Source organism: Nomascus leucogenys, chromosome 14, assembly GCF_006542625.1.
Source record: "Nomascus leucogenys isolate Asia chromosome 14, Asia_NLE_v1, whole genome shotgun sequence".
NCBI lineage: Eukaryota > Metazoa > Chordata > Mammalia > Primates > Hylobatidae > Nomascus > Nomascus leucogenys.
In genome coordinates this window covers 35,850,935-35,872,658 of record NC_044394.1, presented here as the reverse complement: position 1 = coordinate 35,872,658, position 21,724 = coordinate 35,850,935, and the positions used below count along the sequence as shown (strand labels likewise).

General features: G+C 40.9%; 1 protein-coding gene across 4 annotated transcripts in view; it reads left to right on the top strand.

Moving 5' to 3' along the window:
• The first annotated feature begins 19 nt into the window (after positions 1-19).
• Positions 20-21,724, top strand: part of MCEE (methylmalonyl-CoA epimerase) — a 31,051-nt gene continuing 9,346 nt past the window's right edge. The window contains exons 1-3 of one of the 4 annotated variants that reach the window (XM_030827207.1): positions 68-127; positions 1,061-1,147; positions 5,760-6,097. In XM_030827207.1, the coding sequence (XP_030683067.1) occupies positions 88-127; positions 1,061-1,147; positions 5,760-6,097 (465 nt within the window). In that variant the 5' untranslated portion in view covers positions 68-87. Of the gene's footprint in view, positions 128-300; positions 591-1,060; positions 1,148-5,759; positions 6,098-21,724 lie in introns of those variants that run through there. The other 3 variants (XM_030827208.1, XM_003262532.4, XM_012501201.2) reach the window with 3 other exon arrangements.

Sequence of the window (21,724 nt, the reverse complement as noted above, 5' to 3'; positions counted from 1 at the left end):
CCCGCCCCCTCTGCCTCCCGCCCCGCCCTCTGCCGCGCGTCTCTCACCATCCGTGGCTAGTCTGGACGTGGCGTGTTGCTTTCCAAAATGGCGCGCGCGCTGAAGACTGCAGCCGCGAATGCTGTAGGTGAATACCGGGCACCGGCGACCTTCGCCATGGGGCAGGGCGCGTGGGAACGGCGGTCGGGGGCGGAGGAGGCCTCGGCGTGGCCAAAGCATCTTGATCTAATGTCCTCCCCCGGGGGCGCGTTCCACGGCCGCTGCTGGCACCTAGGCAGAGGGTACCTTCCAGAAGCGCCTCCGCGTAGTAGCGGGGATTGCCTTGTGCATGAGTCCCATTTCCATCCGAGAGCTGTGCGCCTTGGGCTCTGCACCTTCCAGTATGTGGGCGGGAGAGTCGAGGGAACTTGCCCGGCAGGTCAGGCAGGGCAGGTACAGAAGTAAATAGAAGCGGGTCGGTAAGTTATTTTACTGCGTACCAATAAAGAGACTGAGGAGAAACCAGAAAGGAGAGCAAGTTCTACAAAAACAACAACTGCTAGTCGGCCGAACTCCAAGCATGACCAGCTTTCTGTTAGGAACACTCAAAGGTCAGTGGTGTAAAGAATACAAAAGGAGTGGTTTTTCCACGTGCACTAATATATTTATCGCGTACACAGATAAAAGCATGTGGATTTGGAAACTTCCTTGAGTTTTCTCCCCCTTCATTTTTTTAAAAATGTGTACATAGAATCAGTTATGACAGAAATAACTGTAATAATTGTCACGTTTTCTGACTCTCACTTTCTCCTCTTTTTATCCTTTTTTATTTTTTTTCTCTTCCTCCTTTTATGAGAGGGCAAGTATTTCCCTTAATCTGAGACTCCCTATTAGGAAGAAGGTGCCAAGTGGTAATGCCCCAGAGTTACTCCGGGACATTCATGATAAATCCTTCTGGCACCAGAGCCCACATTCTTAACCGTAAGGCATACCCTCCTCTTAGGTGATACACAAAATAGGAACGTAAAAATATAAATAAATGAATATTTGGGAAAAGGCATTTTTATGTCTGTATTTTTAGAACTGCACACTTTAATGATTGACAGTTTGGGAAAAAGTACGACTTCCAACAGGTCATACATACTGCAAGAACTCAATGCAGATAAAGGTGCGTGTTTGTTTTGTAACTTACATATACATCTTGGCATAAAGGAAAAATGAAGATAGTGTATTCCAAAGATTGCCTTTGATTTGTCCTATTAAGATACTTGAAGCTTAATGGCTCCACTTGTGTGTGTGTGTGTGTGTGTGTAGTTGAATATACATAAAGTAAAATTTACCTTTTTTTTTTTTTTTTTTTTTGAGACAGAGTCTCACTCTGTCGCCCAGGCTGGAGTGCAGTGGTGTTAGCTCACTGCAACCTCTGCCTCCCAGGTTCAAGCCATTCTTCCGCCTCAGCCTCCCGAGTAGCTGGGATTACAGGCACCCGCCACCACGCCCGGCTAATTTTTTGCATTTGTAGTAGAGACGGGATTTCACCATGTTGGCCAGGCTGGTTTCGAACTCCTGGCCTCAGGTGATCCGCCCACCTCGGCTTCCTAAAGTGCTGGGATTACAGGCGTGAGCCCGTCTCTACTAAAAATACAAAAATTAGCCAGGTGTGGTGGCACACACCTGTAATCCAAGCTACTCGGGAGGCTGAGGCAGGATAATCGCTTGAACCCGGGAGGCGGAGGTTGCCGTGAGCCAAGATCGCACCACTGCACTCCAGCCTGAGCAACAAAAGCGAAACTCCGTCTCAAAAAAAAAAAAAAAAAAAAATTGCTTTTTAAGACTGAATAATATTCCATTGTGTGTGTATACCACATTTTGTTTATCCATTCGTCTCTTGATAGACATTTGGGTTATCCCCACCTTTTGGCTATTGTAATACAGCTATGAACGTGGGTGTACAAATACCTCTGAATTCCTGCTTCTTTGGGGGTGTGTATACTCAAAAGTGGAATTACTGGATTACATGGTAATTCTATGTTATGGCCCCTCTTTTAAGGAACATAAAACTTCGCCGAAAAACTAAAGCACAGAAAAATCAGAGTGAACACGTAGAAAAGTTCTGAAAATGGAAATTGAACCTGTTAGGTGGGAGACAAGAATGACCAACTTACATGACTGCATAGGTTTACTTTCATTAATCGTCTGTAAATGGGCTAACAGAAATGTAATCTGTTTACTTACTGTAATGAATAAAACAAATTTGATCATAGTTTGAAACAAGTTGAAGATATGTATATGGTGCTGTGAAATTAACTGGTCAAATGTTTAAGAGAAAACTTACCAGACTAACTTGAAAGCACTTCTAATGAATGACTTTCTAAATACGTATGTTTCCTCAAACCAGATATGTGAAAATTCAGACTTATGTTCGGCCAGGCACGGTGACTCACGCCTGTAATCCCAGCACTTTGGGAGGCTGAGGCAGGTGGATCACCTGAGGTCAGGAGTTCAAGACCAGCCTGGCGAACATGGCAAAACCCATCTCTACTAAAAATACAAAAATTAACCGGGCGTGGTGGCGCGCTCCTGTAATCCCAGCTACTCCGGAGGCTGAGGCAGGAGAATTGCTTGAACCTGGGAAGCAGAGGTTGCACTGAGCCAAGGTTGCGCCATTGCACTCCAGCCTGGGCTACAGAGCCAGACTCGTTTCAAAAACACAAATAAACAAACTTATTACGTGTTCTAAAATTAGATTATGTGAAGGTTGCACAACTTTGCAAATATGCAAAGAAATGAATTGTACACTTCAAATGGGTGAACTTTATGGTGTATAAATTTTAAGTCTGTTTAAAAACTGTTAAGAGATAAAGCTGTTAAAAAAAACCTATTACAAGTGATTATTCACTTTTATAATACTTTTTATACAAATTTAACATCTAATGCCTTTAAATAGTAAGTACTCTTAATGCATTTGAGTATAGATCCTTGCAGCTAAACTTTTATGTATTCAAGGACAGTGTTTAAAAAGTGTGATCTGAAATAAGTGCAAAATCTGAACTGAAAGAAATGCAATGTTATTTTTAAGTCAGGACACTAAAAGTGATTAACGAGAATTGATATTGAAAGGAAGATTGGAATGAGAGTTAACATACACATCTGATTTTGATCTTTTACTTGTATACCAGCTTCCTGACATATGTGAAAATAGTTTCTTAAATCTATATTCCTCTTTACACGCATTTTTTATTAACACTTCTGTTTTTAAAGATCTTATGCATTTATTCGCACATGGTTTTACACTGTAGTATATTCATGCAAAGCAACCTTTACTGGAATAATCACAAATTAAACATTACAGCATTCAAAATAATGCAATTCTGCTACACTCTTCTGACATGGGAGGCAGAGAAACCTAAAACTAAAGAGCTGTGAATTCCTACCAGCTGGAGGGCAACCTGAAATAAAAATAGCTTTAAAAAGTTAGCTTCAGTGTTAGTAATCATTTTCATAATTTATGTATATATTAAAACATCACATTGTATACCTTAAAGATACACCATTTCTATTAGTCATCATACCTCAAGCTGGAAAAAAGTTTCTACAAGTCAAAGGAGAAATATAATAAGAGTTCAATTCACAACAAACTTTTCAGGAACACATTTTTATTAAATATAAAGCTCTATCTCATTTTAACTCCTTTATTCAGTGTTCTCTACCCAGTTTGCTTGATCTACACAATTTCACCTTTGGATTTTTATTGTTGGATCTTTTTTTTTTTTTTTTGGTAAAATGTACATAACAAAACCCTTTAAAAATGTACAGTTTAGGCTGGGCACAGTGGCTCATGTCTGTGATCCCAGCACTTTGGGAGGCTGAGGTGGGCGGATCACGAAGTCAGGAGTTCAAGACCAGCCTGGCCAACATAGTGAAACCCTGTCTCTACTAAAAATACAAAAATTAGCCGGGTATGGTGGCACGTGCCTGTAGTCCCAGTTATTCAGGAGGCTGAGGCAGGAGAATTGCTTGAACCCGGGAGGTGGAGGTTGCAGTGAGCCGAGATCACACCATTGCACTCCAGCCTGGGCGAGAGAGCAAGACTTCGTCTCAAATAAAGTGCAGTTTAACAGTAATTATTACATTCACTGGGTTAGTACAACTATCACATTTGTCTGTTTCAAAACATTTTCACTGGCCTAGTGCGGTGGCTCACATCTGTAGTCCCAGCACTTTGGGAAGCCAAGGTAGGAGGATCGCTTGAGCCCAGGAGCACCATGGGCAGCCTGGGCAACATGGTGAAACCCCATCTCTACAAAACGTACAAAAATTAGCCAGGCATGGTGGCTCATGCCTATGGTTCCAGCTACTCAGGAGGCTGAGGTGGAAGGTATTCTTTTTTTGCAATTTAGTTTCAATTATACGTTTATGTATATGTGTACTCGGTTGTAATCCACTTGGATTTCATGATAACAATGAAACTTACTAAGTTTCTAACTTGTAGGTTTGTTGTGAATATTAGATAGTTGGTGTAAAAAAATAAATACAGTGCCAGACAGTAGGTGCACAGTAAATTCAGGCCATTCTTGTTGTTAATGACATGCAATGACCGTTTGCTAAATGAATGGAATGCAGAGTTATCTGTGGAGATCAAGAAACTATCTGATGAGGACACAGTGACAGTGAGTTTTAAAAATGCTAAAAACTGGCTGGAATGGTGGCATACACCTATAATCCCAGCACTTTGGGAGACCGAGGTGGGTGGATCACCTGAGGTCAGGAGTTTGAGACCAGCCTGACCAACATGGTGAAACCCCATCTCTACTAAAAATACAAAAATTAGGGTGGGCACAGTGGCTCACATCTCTATTCCTATCACTTTGGGAGGCCGAGGTAGGTGGATCACCTGAGGTCAGGAGTTCGATACCAGCCTGGCCAACATGGCGAAACCCCATCTCTACTAAAAATACAAAACTAGCCAGGCATGTGGCAGGCGCCTGTAATTCCAGCTACTCGGGAGGCTGAGGCAGGAGAATCGCTTGAACTTGGGGGGTGGAGGTTGCAGTGAGCCCAGATCGTGCCACTTCATTCTGGGCGAAAGAGTGAGACACCGTCTCCAAAAAAAAAAAAAAAAGATATATATATATACACACACACACACACATACACACACACACAAATTAGCTGGGTATGGTGGCGGGCACCTGTAATCCCACCTACTTGGGAGGCTGAGGCCAGCGAATCAGTTGAACCCAGGAGGCAGAGGTTGCAGTGAGCTGAGATCGCACTGTTGCACTCCAGCACTCCGGCCTGGGCAACAGAGCATTAAAGAGTACTGTATGTACTCTTTTAATGTATGTTTATACCTTTAATGAACTTACTACAAAATATGAGACAAAAAATTGGGTACAGGTAGAGAAATTGCCTGTTCTTATTAAATATATGTTGTTTCATTGTGAAATGCAGAGAATAGCAAGTAATTCTTAATATGCCACTATTCTTTAAGTGTTACCAGTAAATATGAATCATTATGAAAAAATGTTTTTCTGTGTTTTAAATCTAACTGCAGCTCAGAATTAGCTTTTTTATTCCAGTCAGTTATTTGAATGGGCAGAGCAGAGTAATTCTGATGTAAGTTTTTCCATTTATCTCCTGGTTTCATTTCAATAATTAAAAAGAACAGATATATAAATAATGAATTTTTGCATGCATTATTGTTTAGTTTTTAAAATTCAATTTAGAAGTGCATTAATTTTCAAAAGAAGGATATCAATGGCTGTTCAATTTTTCAGGGCTTTTTTCCAGACTGCGAGCTCCCATTCCAACAGTAAGAGCTTCTTCCACATCACAGCCCTTGGATCAAGTGGCAGGTTCTGTGTGGAACCTGGGTCGACTCAACCATGTAGCCATAGCAGTGCCAGATTTGGAAAAGGCTGCAGCATTTTATAAGAATATTCTGGGGGCCCAGGTAAGTGAAGTGGTCCCTCTTCCTGAACATGGAGTATCTGTTGTTTTTGTCAACCTGGGAAATACCAAGATGGAACTGCTTCATCCACTGGGACGTGACAGTCCAATTGCAGGTTTTCTGCAGAAAAACAAGGCTGGAGGAATGCATCACATCTGCATCGAGGTATTTTAATTATTTTAATGCCTGGTATTTTAAATCTCTTTTTTAAAAAATGTGTTTTACTTTTTAAGTTTACTTATGGTCACTGTCATTAGAAACTTTTGTAAAGTTCTTTAAGGAGAATGATAATATTCATCCTCCTCAAAGGTGGATCCTTACATACATTTCTTTTCCCTTTAGAAAATTCTAACATGTAATATTAATGTATTTTTTTGAAGTCTGGATTCAGTGACCACTGTTAAGTGCCACCGAAGTTAGCCACAATGTAGAATCTGCTTTAGAATTGATCATGTTTGACCTCCCATGTAACAGGAATACAGCTGTTTTCACTGTCACAAGGCAATTAGGAGAAACAAATGAAAAGACTATAAAGTAAAGCTTTCAAGGTACATGCTAAGTATTCTTTATAACTCTTTTCTCTCTTTAAAATGCTAATAACTTTGTTATTGCAAAGTCAATACATTTTCAATTACTGTAATTTTTAAGATCTTCTGGATTGCACCTGCCAACAATTTTTAAAGGAATGTGAAGAAATGTTAGACAAGAAAAGTCCATTAGAGAACATTTCTATAGATGTTCATGTTCAGATAACTGCCTTTTAGAATATCAGCAATGACAATTATGCATTGATTTAATTTGCTAGGACAATTCTTTTGATAGAAAGAATGACATAAATATTAAGCCAAATTTCTTTTTTTTTCTTTTGAGATGGAGTCTCACTCTGTCACCCAGGCTGGAGTGCAGTGTGGCGTGATCTCGGCTCACTGCAGCCTCTGCCTCTTGGGTTCAAGTGATTCTTCTGCCTCAGCCTACCAAGTAGCTGGGATTACAGTCATGCGCCACCATGCCCGGCCAATTTTGTATTTTTAGTAGAGATGAGGTTTCACCATGTTGGTCAGGCTGGTCTCAAACTCCTGACCTCAGGTGATTCACCTACGTCAGCCTCTCAAAGTACTGGGATTACAGGCGTGAGCCACCTTGCCCGGCCTATTAGGCCAAATTTCTAATACAGAGGAGAGGTCATTTGATTCTAGAGTGAATTCAAGGATGTATTCAGTTCATTATTGCAAACATGTATGAGACTCTACAATGTGTATTCTGCCAAGTACTTGAGATTTAGCAGTAAATAAGACATGAGTCAAGTCCATAGTGAGGAGGGGCAGAAATTTAAACACCCAAGTGCAATATACTATGATAAGTAGAATTGATATATGTGACTTCGCAGTAGCACAGATGAAGGAGATTGATTTCTCCTGGCAGATTGAGTTGCTGGGAAGGCCTCACAGAGCATAAGTTACAATGGGGAATGTAGTCTCTAGCTAGGCAGTTATGTGCCCTGCTGAAACTTGGGGGTTGCTGTAATTAAAGGAGGAAAAGGAGAAAGGTACTGGAGGCCATCAATGGATGCCACACTTGGTGATTTTTACAAAGTGGTGTGTCACCTGGGCACGGTGGCTCATGCTTATTACAGCACTTTGAGAGGCCAAGGTGGGTGGATTGCCTGAGCTCAGGAGTTCGAGACCAGCCTGGGCAACATGGTGAAACCCCATCTCTACTAAAATACAAAAACTAGCTGGACATGGCGGTGCACACCTGTAATTCCAGCTACTCGGGAGGCTGAGGCAGGAGAATCGTTTGAACCTGGGAGGCAGAGGTTGCAGTGAGCCGAGATCATGCCACTTCATTCTGGCCTGGGCGACAGAGCAAGACTCTGTCTCAGAAAAAAAAAAAAATGTCGAACCACTCGTCAGAGAATTGGCTTTCCCCTCTGTAATTATCACAGGGATACTTTTTGTCCTTTTTCACCAGGAACTTATAAAACCTCTGACTTAGCATATATCTGTTTGTGGATGCTCCATAGTTTTCGTTGACTCACTTGACGAAATGTCCCTTTCTCATACATGGATTACGATCTCACTAGTTAATTAGCATTTTTCTGTCGAGGTTGAGTTGGTTTCTACTTTCTCTTGTGAGGTTTACCCATATTTCTTGTGTGTCTTTGCCTCTCACTAGAGGAAGTTTAGAAGGCATCTTGTCCCATCTCTTCTCTTGCTCAAGTATGGACTGAATCACCTACTGTTTTCTGGCACAGCTTGTGTTTATGCTCCTAACCTGCTGCCTGCGATGGCAAGAGGGGGGTCACCTTCCCTGCCTTCTGCGTGCCTCTGCTTGAGGAGACAAAGCTGGCCATGCTTTCTCTAGAGAACTTACCCAGACAGCACGCTGTGTCACAGTGAAGACTTTAAGGGCCACCGGAAATATTTACTTACTCAAAATTTGTATTGAGTTTGTAAAAATATTTAAATGCTTCCCTGCTGGTTGGTAAACAGCTGCTGCTCTGTAACCCCTGAGTAACATTCCTTTTCCAGAAGGACCCTTTTCTGGGACCCTTCAGACACCCTTCTCCCCTATAACTTTTTTCCTTCAGAGAGAGGGTCTCACTCTGTCACCCAAGCTGGAGTGCAGTGGCACAATCGTAACGCACTGTAACCTGGAACTCCTGAGCTCAAGTGACCCTCCTACCTCAGCCTCCTGAGTAGCTAGGGCTACAAGCAGCACACCATCATGCCCAGCTAATTTTTTTTTTTTTAAGAGACAAATTCTTGCTATATTACCCAGGCTGGTCTCAAACTCTTGGCTCAAGCAATCCTTCTACCTCAGCCTTCCAAAGCACTGGGATTACAGGCATGAGCCACCATGCTCAGCCGCACAATTCTATCTGATTAGTATCTTTGTATTTTCCTGATTGTTAAGTATTTTTGGTATCACTCTGCCCTTCACTGTACAAGGTGCTGGGGATATGTGGCTGAACAAGTAGAAAGTCCCTGTCTACCCAGAGCTTGCCTGCTTGCTTCATTTATTCACACATGCTCCGCATTTTCCAGAGAGGATTAAAGGTGACTGACTAAAACACAGCCTACGAAATATAGAAGTAATAGTGCTAGTTGAAACAAAGAGGAAATATAAGGGATGATTAGCATACCTTACTAGTTTAGCCAAATACAGTCCCACACCGCATAACAATGTTTCAGTCAGTGATGCGTCCACATGAGGTCCCATAAGGTTATAACACTGTATTTTTACTGTACCTTGTTTGTGTTGAAATGTGTTTAGACAGCATTGTCTTATACTTGCCTATAGTTTTCAGTAACATGCTGTACAGGTTTGTAGCCAAGGAGCAATAGGCAGTACCCTATAGCCTAGGTGTGTAGTGGGCACCACCATCCAGGTGTGGTGATGTTTGCACAACAATGAAATTGTCTAGCGATGCATTTCTCAGGACTTGTACCCATCAAGTGACACATGACTGTATTTCTTTCTACTTACCAAAAACAAAAAGGGAAATAAACAGTATTGAGTACCTATGACTCCTCCCCATTCCTTCCCTTCCTGAAGGTAGGACAGAGCAGAAGAGTCATTTATGTTGATGGGGAGAACCAGACTGGCCTAAAGCAGGGTGTTGGGATCCTGGCAAGGTGAGGAGGGCATCCATGAGTGAGAGCTGCCTGCCACGGGGAAGCCAGAGACTGAGTGCCCATGCGTGGGGAGTTCCAGTGCAAGGTGTCCGAGTCTGAGCAGGGTTTGTGCGTTTGTGCCCAGGGGAGCATCTTGGCTTGCAGTGTCAGTGAGGAGGGCATCAGCATGGGAGGCCAGCTTAGAACTAAATGCCTATGTCCCCTCAAAATTCATATGTCAAAATCATAACCCCCAAAGTGATGGTGTTAGGAGGTGGGGCCTTAGGGAGATGATTCCTGAGGCCCCATTCATGAGCAGTAGGCCTATCCCTCATGAATGGGATTAGTGTCCTTATAAAAGAGGCCTCAGAGACACCCGTTGCCCCTTCCGCTATGGGAAGACAGTAAGAAGGTGCTGTCTGTGAACCACGAATCCCCCACCAGATGTTGAATCTGCCAGCACTTAGATCTTGGACTTCCCAGTCTCTCAAACTGACAAATTTCTGTTTTTTTCTGAGCTACCTAGTTTAGGTATTTTGTTCTAACAGCCCAAATGGACTGAGACACAGCTCAGAGCAGGGAGCTGGAGCCCAAGGATGTTGAGAAAGGCGTCCACCTGAGGGGCGGGGGCAGGGGCAGCAAGGAGTGGGAGAGCCAGAGCAGGGTAGGGGCACCGACACAGGGGAGGGCACGCCCAGCATGGAGGGTCAGGGCTGGTCCTGTGGGGGGCAGGGGTACCGACACTGTGGGGAGGGCACACCCAGCACGGAGGCTCAGGGCTGGTCCTGTGGGGAGTGCATCGTTGCAGGGGAAAATGGTGACTAATGTGGGGAATTGAAGCCCAGGTGGGATAAGCTGGGTGTCCTCGCAGGGGGTGGCCTGGTATGGGAGCAGGGCCTGAGAAGGTTGAGGCAGATGTTCATGTGGGGTCAGGGGCAGGTATGGGGAGTCAGAGCCACACAGGGTGAGGAGGATGTATATCCACTGGGATGCTTCCGGGCGGGATGTTGAGTCCCACAAAAGGCAAGGAGGACTGCAGCACAGGGAGTGGCCCAGCTCACATGGGGTAACAGGCCTCTGTGCAGGGGTGGTGTGGCCTGGAATCGTGAGTGGGAGCTCAGATGGGATGAAGAGGGCAGCCCCACGGCTGGAGCACATGGAGGGTGATGAGTGCAGTGCTGAGGCTGAGGGAGGGGCTGCAGAACCGTAGGGACCGGTGACAGAGAAGGGGCTGGTTAGATGAGTAGGTAGTAAGGATTATGGAAGCCTGGCTTCCCAGTGGCAGACAGGGATGTTGGATTTGATTTCAAGGTAATCTTGAAATTACTGTTGCAGGCTGCTGTGGAAAAGCACATGAGAAAAATATTAACAGTATTTAAAAACTAAGACCAAAGGTAGAGAAATGCAGCAATTATAACAGTTTTATTTTCTGAGTGATCAGACAATAGATGACTCAGTTTCTTGTTTGTGCTTTTATATGTTTTGCAGATCTTTTTTAACAGCATATATTCCTTAGGAAAGAAAAAATTTATAACTTTAAAGTAACAGGCTAGTGAGGTAACTCATTTCCTACATACTGGGTAATGTCTGTTCTTCAATCAAGAAAGGAAAATATTCTCCTTTTTAAAAATTTTTATTCTCATTTTGGCTTTTCACAATAAACTAGGGAATTAAAAAAATATTTTACTATCAACTGTGAAAATTTCAGCAGAGACAAGCATTTGAGGGATACTCCACATAGCCCCCACTAGACTATATAGCCAGTATGGAAGCTTAGGTAACATGTGCCCTTCTGAAATGAATCCAAGAAGACAGTAACCATCTGAACCCTATGTAAAGTGAGACAGTGTTAGGCTTGCATAATTCACTTAGCTTTTAGCTTTTGAGGAGGTACAGTTGGAACAAATACAACAAATACTTAATCCAGACTTTTCACTTTAACTTTCATGGGTTTATACCAATTTGAGGATTGAAGTCATTCATTATATCAGCACCGTTACAACTTTATATAAAATAAAAGCTTATGTTTGTTAAATCTGTCCAAATATCATGCACAATTAAGAGGGGTACATTATTACTTTTTCATAAAATTTGGTCATTGAGGATTACATACCTTAAGGTTAGAGTTATTTAGCCCAATTACTTGGCTTCAAACAAACAAGATTGTATTGCCATTTTCAGATGGGGAAGCTGAGGACCAAAGAGGTTGTGAGATGTACCTGAAGATTGTGAATTCTGGCCGGGTGCAGTGGCTCATGCCTGTAATCCCAGCACTTTGGGAGGCCGAGGCAGGATCACCTGAGGTCAGGAGTTGGAGACCAGCTTGGCCAACATGGTGAAACCTATCTCTACAAAATATAAAAATTAGCCATGGTGGCACGCGCCTGTAATCCCAGCTACTCAGGAGGCCAAGGCAGGAGAATTGCTTGAGCCTGGGAGACGGAGGTTGCAGTGAACTGAGATCGCGCCACTGCATTCTAGCCTGGTGACAGAGTGAGACTCCGTCTCAAAAAAAAAAAAAAAAAGTTTTGAATTCTGATTGTGACAATCCAAACATTTTTATTCGGGTTATTGTCACTCTTAATTTGCAGGTGACAGGGCAAAATCAAGATAAACTCTCAGACACAGATAAATACCAAAAAAAGAAAGAAAAAGCAAATAGCTGGTAAAAAGTTGAAGTGAAAAGTAAAAGGCCGGTCGTGGTGGCTCACGCCTGTAATCCCAGCAGTTTGGGAGGCCGAGGTGAGTGGATCACGAGGTCAGGAGATCAAGACCATCCTGGCTAACACGGTGAAACCCCGTCTGTACTAAAAATACAAAAAATTAGCCAGGCGTGGTGGCAGGCACCTACTACTCAGGAGGCTGAGGCAGGAGAATGGTGTGAACCCGGGAGGCGGAGCTTGCAGTGAGCCAAGATTGCGCCACTGCACTCCAGCCTGGGCAACAGAGCAAGACTCCATCTCAAAAAAAAAAAAAAAAAAAAGAAAAGTAAATAGCCCCGATTTTCACTAATGGCATGCAAAGTCTTCCAGAACTATATGGTACATTCTGTAATTGTTTGAAGGACTATAAAAGCAGTTTTAAAAAACCATAACCCCCCATTTTTAAATTAATACTTTAAATTCTGGGATACATGTGCAGAACGTGCAGGTTTGTTACATAAGGTATACATGTGCCATGGTGGTTTGCTGCACCCATTAACCTGTCATCTACATTTGGTATTTCTCTTAAGGTTATCCCCTCCCTGCCCCCACTCCCCGACAGGCCCCGGTATGTGACTCCCCACCCTGTGTCCATGTGTTCTCATTCTTCAACTCCCACTTATGAGTGAGAACATGCAGTGTTTGAAAACCTCCCTTTTTTTTAAAGTATGGGTTATTACTGACTGTGTTACTTTCATTACTTAAGAGGGACTGATTTAACTTCCCAAATCAAATTGCTCTGCATTTCTTACCACTATTGCATCTGCTTTCAATTCAGAAAATTAAGACATTTTAATTTTATTCTTTGTATTACTGCCAAACAAAGCATTAAGAGTACTCTTAAAAGAATCATGAAATGTATAGCAACACTAACAGAAGGATAAATATGGTAAAAGAGCTTTAAAATCGAAGTTAGTGATAGAAATAGTAACAAGTAGAAATAGATGCTAGTGCAATGTCATTTAGACATTTATTAGTTTTTTGAGACAGGGTCTTACTCTGTTACCCAGGCTGGAGTTCAGTGGCACCATCATAGCTCACTTCAGCCTCAACCTGGGCTCAAGCAATCCTCTCATCTCAGCCTCCTGAGTAGCTAAGACTACAGGTGTGTGCCACCACACCTGACTGATTGATTATAGAGATGGGGCTTCACTATGTTTCCCAGGCTGGTGTCAAACTCCTGGGTTCAAGCCATCCTCCCCCCTTGGCCCCATCTGAAGTGTTGGGATTATAGGCATGAACCACTGTGCCCAGCCTTGAAGTAATTCATGATTGAGGGATATTGAAGAAGGAGTATACTAAAACATTGGGTTGCAATGTCAAAATTATAGATACTTGTACTTGGATAGAATGTTCCATAAATGGAAATATTCATAATCACATGTAGCATAGGAGTTATCAAAAGGGCACTATGGAAAAAGTCATGATTATATCATGAAATTGTTCAAACATATGAGAAGTAGAAAAAAAACATGTCAGTACTTTCATCACCCAGGTTCAACAGTTTTCAAGTTCTTGCTACAAGTCATCTTTTTTTCTTTTTTCCTTAAATTATTTTAAATGAACAACATGTCATTTTACCCTTATTCAGTTTGGGTCTCTAAGAAATACAAAAATAACCACGGTGACATTATCATCTTTATTTTCTGGCACTTCAGTCAAAATTAAAGCTAAATCTTTGGCACCGTCTATACACAGCTCATAAATTAAATTTCCCAGATTGATTTACAAATGTCTTTTTGTAGTTGATTTGCTCTAATCAGGATAAAAACAAGATCCACTCATTATAAATGGTGGTTAATCTTGTCAGATGCTTTAAAAAATTATGAACATCTTATAATAGTTTGATACATTTATCACAATTCGTGAACCAATACTGATTCATTGTTATTAGCTAAAGTCTGTACTTTATTCTGATTCCTTTAGTTCTTACCCAGTGTCCCTTTTCTATTCCAGGATCCCATCTAGGATTTCACATCACATTTATTTTTTATTTTTTATTTTATTTTAAGTTCCAGGATACAAGTGTAGGACATGCAGGTTTGTTACATAGGTAAACGTATGCCATGGTGGTTTGCTGCACCTGACGATGCATTACCTAGATATTAAGCCTTGTATGCATTAGCTGTTTATCCTGATGCTCTCCCTTCCCCCACTCCTTCACCCCTAGCACATCACATTTAGTCATCATATCTGCTGAGGCTCCTCTTGCATGTGGCAGTTTCTTAAACTTTCCTTGTTTTTTGTTTTGTTTTGTTTTCTAACCTTTTTCTAGGATCTCCTTTCCTTGTTTCTGATGACCTTAATACTTTTAAAGATTACTGGTCAGTTATTTTGTAAACTGTCCCTCAGTTGAGATTTGTGTGATATTTTTCTTATTAGACTCATGTTATTGATTTTGGGGAGAAAGACCATAGAGGTAAAGTGTCATTCTTATCACATCATATCAAGGATTCATACTTATCAACATGACTTACTACTGTTGATATTAACCTTGATCTCCCAGGTGAGGAGGTGTTGTCAGGTTTCTGCACTGGAAAGCTGTTCTTTTTTTCTCCTCCATGCTATCCTCTTTTGGAAGGAAGTCATTATGCAAGGCCCACACTTAAGGAATAGAAAGTTATATCAGTATGGACTTGTGGATATTTATTTTATGTCTTGCATTACAATCTAATACTATTTTTTTCCCCTCAGATTGTTCCAGCTTTGGCTATTAGGAGCTCTTTCAGTTGATTCTTGTGTCCCTTTGACATACCCCCATTATTTTTGGTTTTGTGTTTTGTGTTTGTTTTTTAAGCACTTTCTTTCTTTTTCTGGCACTGTAAGATGCTCCAAATTCATCTTCTATATAAGATGCTCCAAATTCATCTTCTTTACTCTTTTCCCTAGCCATATAATTAGACATTTCATCTAGGAGCCCTGGTTCCTACTACTGGAGAATGATATTTGAAGCCAAGATCTAGGTTCTAAGTGTGCTTATTGCTACTGGGGGTGTCATTGGTTCTTGGCCTACTGAGCCAGGACAACAGGGAGATGTGTGTATACTATGTATATACACATATCTGTACACATTTCTATATATAACTATATTATAGAATTCATGAAATGTCATAAACTCCTCAGTGCATACTGACGTCTCCAGCTCTAATCCATTACCACATAGACCACACTCGCCTTTATCTTCTCATTCCAACAGTGAGAAACTTAGCTCCCACTATCAGCCACCCATCTACTTCGTTGTTCAATTTCGGTATGATATGTGGTAGTTGTATTTGTTTTCTAGGGCTGCTATAATAAATGATCACAAACTTAGTGGCTTAAAACAGAAATTATTCTTTTCACAGTTCTAGAAACTAGAATTCCAAAATCAAGAGGTAAAAAATATGGAAGAAAAAGAAAACAGAATAGAGCATAAGACAGATGTGGGACATGGTCAAAAGTTCTAGCAGAATATAGTTGGAGTCCCAGAAAAGAAAGAGAGAGAAAATAGAACAGAAGCAATAATTGAAAAAATAGTTGACAAGGACACTACCAATCTGATGTAAAACATCAACCTATGGTTTCAAGAAAGTCAGCAACCCCAAGTAGGGCAAACAGAAAACCATACCAGGCCGGGCAACGGTGGCTCACGCCTGTAATTCCAGCACTGTGGGAGGCATAGTCAGGCAGATCACTTGAGTTCAGGAGTTCGAGACCAGCCTGGCCAATATGGTGAAACCCAATCTCTACTAAAAATACAAAAATTAGCCAGGCATGGTGGCACATGCCTATAATCCTAGCTACTCAGGAGGCTGAGGCAGGAAAATCGCTTGAACCCAAGAGGCAGAGGCTGCAGTAAGCCAAGATCGTGCCATTGCACTCCAGCCTAGGTGACAGAGTGAGACTCTGTCTCGAAAGAAAGAAAGTAAACCACATCTAAGCACACCATAGTCAAACTGAAAATCAAAGATGACAAGAAAATCTTAAAAGCAATCAAAGTAAAAAAGACATATTATAGAATGACATGTAATGACACTTTTTAGTTGCTGACAGAAAAAACCTGCCAATTTAGAAATCTGATTCCGGCCAAGTTGGTGTAAAAGAGATCAGTTTATCCTCCTCCCTGAAACAAACAAGCAACCTAGACAAAATACATGAAATAATGGATTTCTGGCATTGGACATCAGGCAGCACAGGAATTGGCTTCTGAGAGAGGGTAAACAAACAAGACGAGCCCTAGAATTACCCAGTTTACTGGCTGTAGAGAGTTTCCAGACTGCAGTGCAGGAAGGGGGAATCCACGTGGAACTTAGAGTGATCTCCCTGAGTTGAGGAGATAGGAGTTGAAAGTCTGAGGAGGCCATGTTGCTAGAGTTCACAGCTCTCTCCTGGAAAGGAGAGCTGCACAGAGAGTGAACTCTAAAGATCTGTAGTACCTTTCATGTCTTCATCTGAGCTTCGAGTATTGCACGCATGTTAGGAAGCTAGAATAGAACCCCTTGAAAGGATTAGAAGGAATAATCCACACACAGAGGTGGGCATAGTTTTTTCTTACTAGTCATAGTAATTTCCGTAACATTGGGAAGAGCACTCAGAAGGGCTTTGGCTTGGTAGTGAGGAAAATTAGTCCTAGACTAAAAGCTTATCTAATCCCACCTAACACAGCAGAAAAAAAGCTTAGTAATATTGATTCGAATTTAAAAATAAGATGAAATTGACAATGTCTGACGTCAGTGAGGACCAATTTTCCTCACTAAGTGGGTCGGGCCGTTCCTGCCACGAGCTTCTAGTGCATGTTCTATTCTGAAAAAGATGAGAAAACCAGCTACGGTGCAAGATGTCATGAAATGAGCCGTGTTCAGAATCTAGGCACCTGTGACTTTGATATACCTATGAGGTTTAAAAAAGAAATAACAGGAATACAAGTAGAATATGTGCCATATGAAGAAATCATAGCTTATTTATGTACCATTTAGTATCCTCATTAGCTGTTTGACTGGTTTTACAACTCAGCATATAATCCTTGGCTCTTTGGAAATAAAATTGTATAAAAATATTTATTAGATCTGAATGGTAGGTACATGGGTGTTATACTAGTCTCTGTGCTTTTGTGTTTTTTTAATTAAACTAGTGATTTTAATTAAACTAGTGATTTATGACTGCCTAGGAATGTGGCCATTCATATCATACCTTGTCATCCATTTCCTAGGTTCCCAGTCTAAGTGGGTGACTTTCAAAGATAGAGGCAGATCATTTCTCCGTCAAGTATAGAGAGACAAATCTGCTCCTCCTAGAGTGTCCATAAGTATGAAGAAAATAGAAATAACTTAGAAGAGGCTGCAAAAACATTAAAGTTTGAATTTTTTTTTGGATGGGGAATAACATTTTGATGGCAATTTAATAGTGATTTTCATGTGTATCTTGATAATGTCAAAGGTAATAACCAGGTGTTTTGGCAGGGCAAGTTTTGGGGACCAGGGAAACACTCATATCTGCTAAGTACCTATTATGCCATAAACTGTACTGAGAGCTTTTTATCTGTTACCTCATTTTAATTTGTAGTCAATTTATATGGTAGACCTCATTTGCCTGTTATAGATGAGCACCCAGGTTTCTCAGGAAAAAGCAATGTCTTAAATCTCGCTAATAGTACTGCCAGAATAAATTATTATAAAGTATATCATAATGATTTAGATTATAAGAAGAAACATTTACTAATGGTGAAAATTCTAAGCATTGTGGTTGCTTACCTAGAAAAATTGAGTACCTTCTTTTACTTCTCTGAAAATTTTAAGCTTTTTTCTTTTTCTTTTTCTTTTTTTTTTGAGGAAATCTGCCACTTCTATTCTTTTTTGTTGTTGTTGGTTTGCAACTGTATTTTATTTTATTTTATTTTATTTTATTTTATTTTTTATTATTGTACTTTAAGTTTTAGGGTACACGTGCACCATGTGCAGGTTTGTTACATATGTATCCATGTGCCACATTGGTTTGCTGCACCCATTAACTCGTCATTTAGCATTAGGTGTATCTCCTAATGCTATCTCTCCCCCCTCCCCCCACCCCACAACAGTCCCCGGAGTGTGATGTTCCCCTTCCTGTGCCCATGTGTTCTCATTGTTCAATTCCCACCTATGAGTGAGAACATGCGGTGTTTGGTTTTTTGTCCTTGCGATAGTTTACTGAGAATGATGATTTCCAGTTTCATCCATGTCCTTATAAAGGACATGAACTCATCATTTTTTATGGCTGCATAGTATTCCATGGTGTATATGTGCCACATTTTCTTAATGCAGTCTATCGTTGTTGGACATTTGGGTTGGTTCCAAGTCTTTGCTATTGTGAATAGTGCCGCAATAAACATACGTGTGCATGTGTCTTTATAGCAGCATGATTTATAATCCTTTGGGTATATACCCAGTAATGGGATGGCTGGGTCAAATGGTATTTCTAGTTCTAGATCCCTGAGGAATCGCCACACTGACTTCCACAATGGGTGAACTAGTTTACAGTCCCACCAACAGTGTAAAAGTGTTCCTATTTCTCCACATCCTCTCCAGCACCTGTTGTTTCCTGACTTTTTAATGATGGCCATTCTAACTGGTGTGAGATTTGTGGTTTTGATTTGCGTTTCTCTGATGGCCAGTGATGATGAGCATTTTTGCATGTGTTTTTTGGCTGCATAAGTGTCTTCTTTTGAGAAGTGTCTGTTCATGTCCTTCGCGCACTTTTTGATGGGGTTGTTTGTTTTTTTCTTGTAGATTTGTTTGAGTTCATTGTAGATTCTGGATATTAGCTGTTTGTCAGATGAGTAGGTTGCGAAAATTTTCTCCCATTTTGTAGGTTGCCTATTCACTCTGATGGTAGTTTCTTTTGCTGTGCAGAAGCTCTTTAGTTTAATTAGATCCCATTCATCAATTTTGGCTTTTGTTGCCATTGCTTTTGGTGTTTTAGACATGAAGTCCTTGCCCATGCCTATGTCCCGAATGGTAATGCCTAGGTTTTCTTCTAGGGTTTTTATGGTTTTAGGTCTAACATGTAAGTCTTTAATCCATCTTGAATTAATTTTTGTATAAGGTGTAAGGAAGGGATCCAGTTTCAGCTTTCTACATATGGCTAGCCAGTTTTCCCAGCACCATTTATTAAATAGGGAATCCTTTCCCCATTTCTTGTTTTTGTCAGGTTTGTCAAAGATCAGATAGTTGTAGATATGCGGTGTTATTTCTGAGGGCTCTGTTCTGTTCCATTGATCTATATCTCTGTTTTGGTACCAGTACCATGCTGTTTTGGTTACTGTAGCCTTGTAGTATAGTTTGAAGTCAGGTAGCGTGATGCCTCCAGCTTTGTTCTTTTGGCTTAGGATTGACTTGGCGATGCGGGCTCTTTTTTGGTTCCATATGAACTTTAAAGTAGTTTTTTCCAATTCTGTGAAGAAAGTCATTGGTAGCTTGATGGGGATGGCATTGAATCTATAAATTACCTTGGGCAGTATGGCCATTTTCACGATATTGATTCTTCCAACCCATGAGCATGGAATGTTCTTCCATTTGTTTGTATCCTCTTTTATTTCATTGAGCAGTGGTTTGTAGTTCTCCTTGAAGAGGTCCTTCACATCCCTTGTAAGTTGGATTCCTAGGTATTTTATTCTCTTTGAAGCAATTGTGAATGGTAATTCACTAATGATTTGGCTCTCTGTTTGTCTGTTATTTGTGTATAAGAATGCTTGTGATTTTTGTATATTGATTTTGTATCCTGAGACTTTGCTGAAGTTGCTTATCAGCTTAAGGAGATTTTGGGGCCGAGACAGTGGGGTTTTCTAGATATACAATCATGTCATCTGCAAACAGGGACAATTTGACTTCTTCTTTTCCTAATTGAAACCCTTTATTTCCTTCTCCTGCCTAATTGCCCTGGCCAGAACTTCCAACACTATGTTGAATAGGAGTGGTGAGAGAGGGCGTCCCTGTCTTGTGCCAGTTTTCAAAGGGAATGCTTCCAGTTTTTGCCCATTCAGTATGATATTGGCTGTGGGTTTGTCATAGATAGCTCTTATTATTTTGAGATACGTCCCATGAATACCTAATTTATTGAGAGTTTTTAGCATGAAGGGTTGTTGAATTTTGTCAAAGGCCTTTTCTGCGTCTATTGAGATAATCATGTGGTTTTTGTCGTTGGTTCTGTTTATATGCTGGATTACGTTTATTGATTTGCATATGTTGAACCACCCTTGCATCTCAATGATGAAGCCCACTTGATGATGGTGGATAAGCTTTTTGATGTGCTGCTGGATTCTGTTTGCCAGTATTTTATTGAGGATCTTTGCATCAATGTTCATCAAGGATGTTGGTCTAAAATTTTCTTTTTTGGTTGTGTCTCTGTCCGGCTTTGGTATCAGGATGATGCTGGCCTCATAAAATGTGTTAGGGAGGATTCCCTCTTTTTCTATTGATTGGAATAGTTTCAGAAGGAATGGTACCAGTTCCTCCTTGTACCTCTGGTCGAATTTGGCTGTGAATCCATCTGGTCCTGGACTCTTTTTGGTTGGTAAGCTATTGATTATTGCCACAAGTTCAGAGCCTGTTATTGGTCTATTCAGAGATTCAAATTCTTCCTGGTTTAGTCTTGGGAGGGTGTATTTGTCGAGGAATTTATCCATTTCTTCTAGATTTTCTAGTTTATTTGCATAGAGGTGTTTGTAGTATTCTCTGATGGTAATTTGTATTTCTGTGGGGTCAGTGGTGATATCCCCTTTATCATTTTTTTATTGCATCTATTTGATTCTTCTCTCTTTTCTTCTTTATTAGTCTTACTAGTGGTCTATCAATTTTGTTGATCTTTTCAAAAAACCAGCTCCTGGATTCATTAATTTTTTGAAGGGTTTTTTGTGTCCCTATTTCCTTCAGTTCTGCTCTGATTTTAGTTATTTCTAGCCTTCTGCTAGCTTTTGAATGTGTTTGCTCTTGCTTTTCTAGTTCTTTTAATTGTGATGTTAGGGTGTCAATTTTGGATCTTTCCTGCTTTCTCTTGTGGGCATTTAGTGCTATAAATTTCCCTTTACACACTGCTTTGAATGTGTCGCAGAGATTCTGGTATGTTGTGTCTTTCTTCTCGTTGGTTTCAAAGAACATCTTTATTTCCGCCTTCATTTCGTTATGTACCCAGTAGTCATTCAGGAGCAGGTTGTTCAGTTTCCATGTAGTTGAGCAGTTTTGAGTGAGTTTCTTAATCCTGAGTTCTAGTTTGATTGCACTGTGGTCTGGGAGACAGTTTGTTATAATTTCTGTTCTTTTACATTTGCTGAGGAGAGCTTTACTTCCAACTGTGTGGTCAATTTTGGAATAGGTGTGGTGTGGTGCTGAAAAAAATGTATATTCTGTTGATTTGGGGTGGAGAGTTCTGTAGATGTCTATTAGGTCCACTTTATGTAGAGCTGAGTTCAATTCCTGGGTATCCTTCTTAACTTTCTGTCTCGTCGATCTGTCTAATGTTGACAG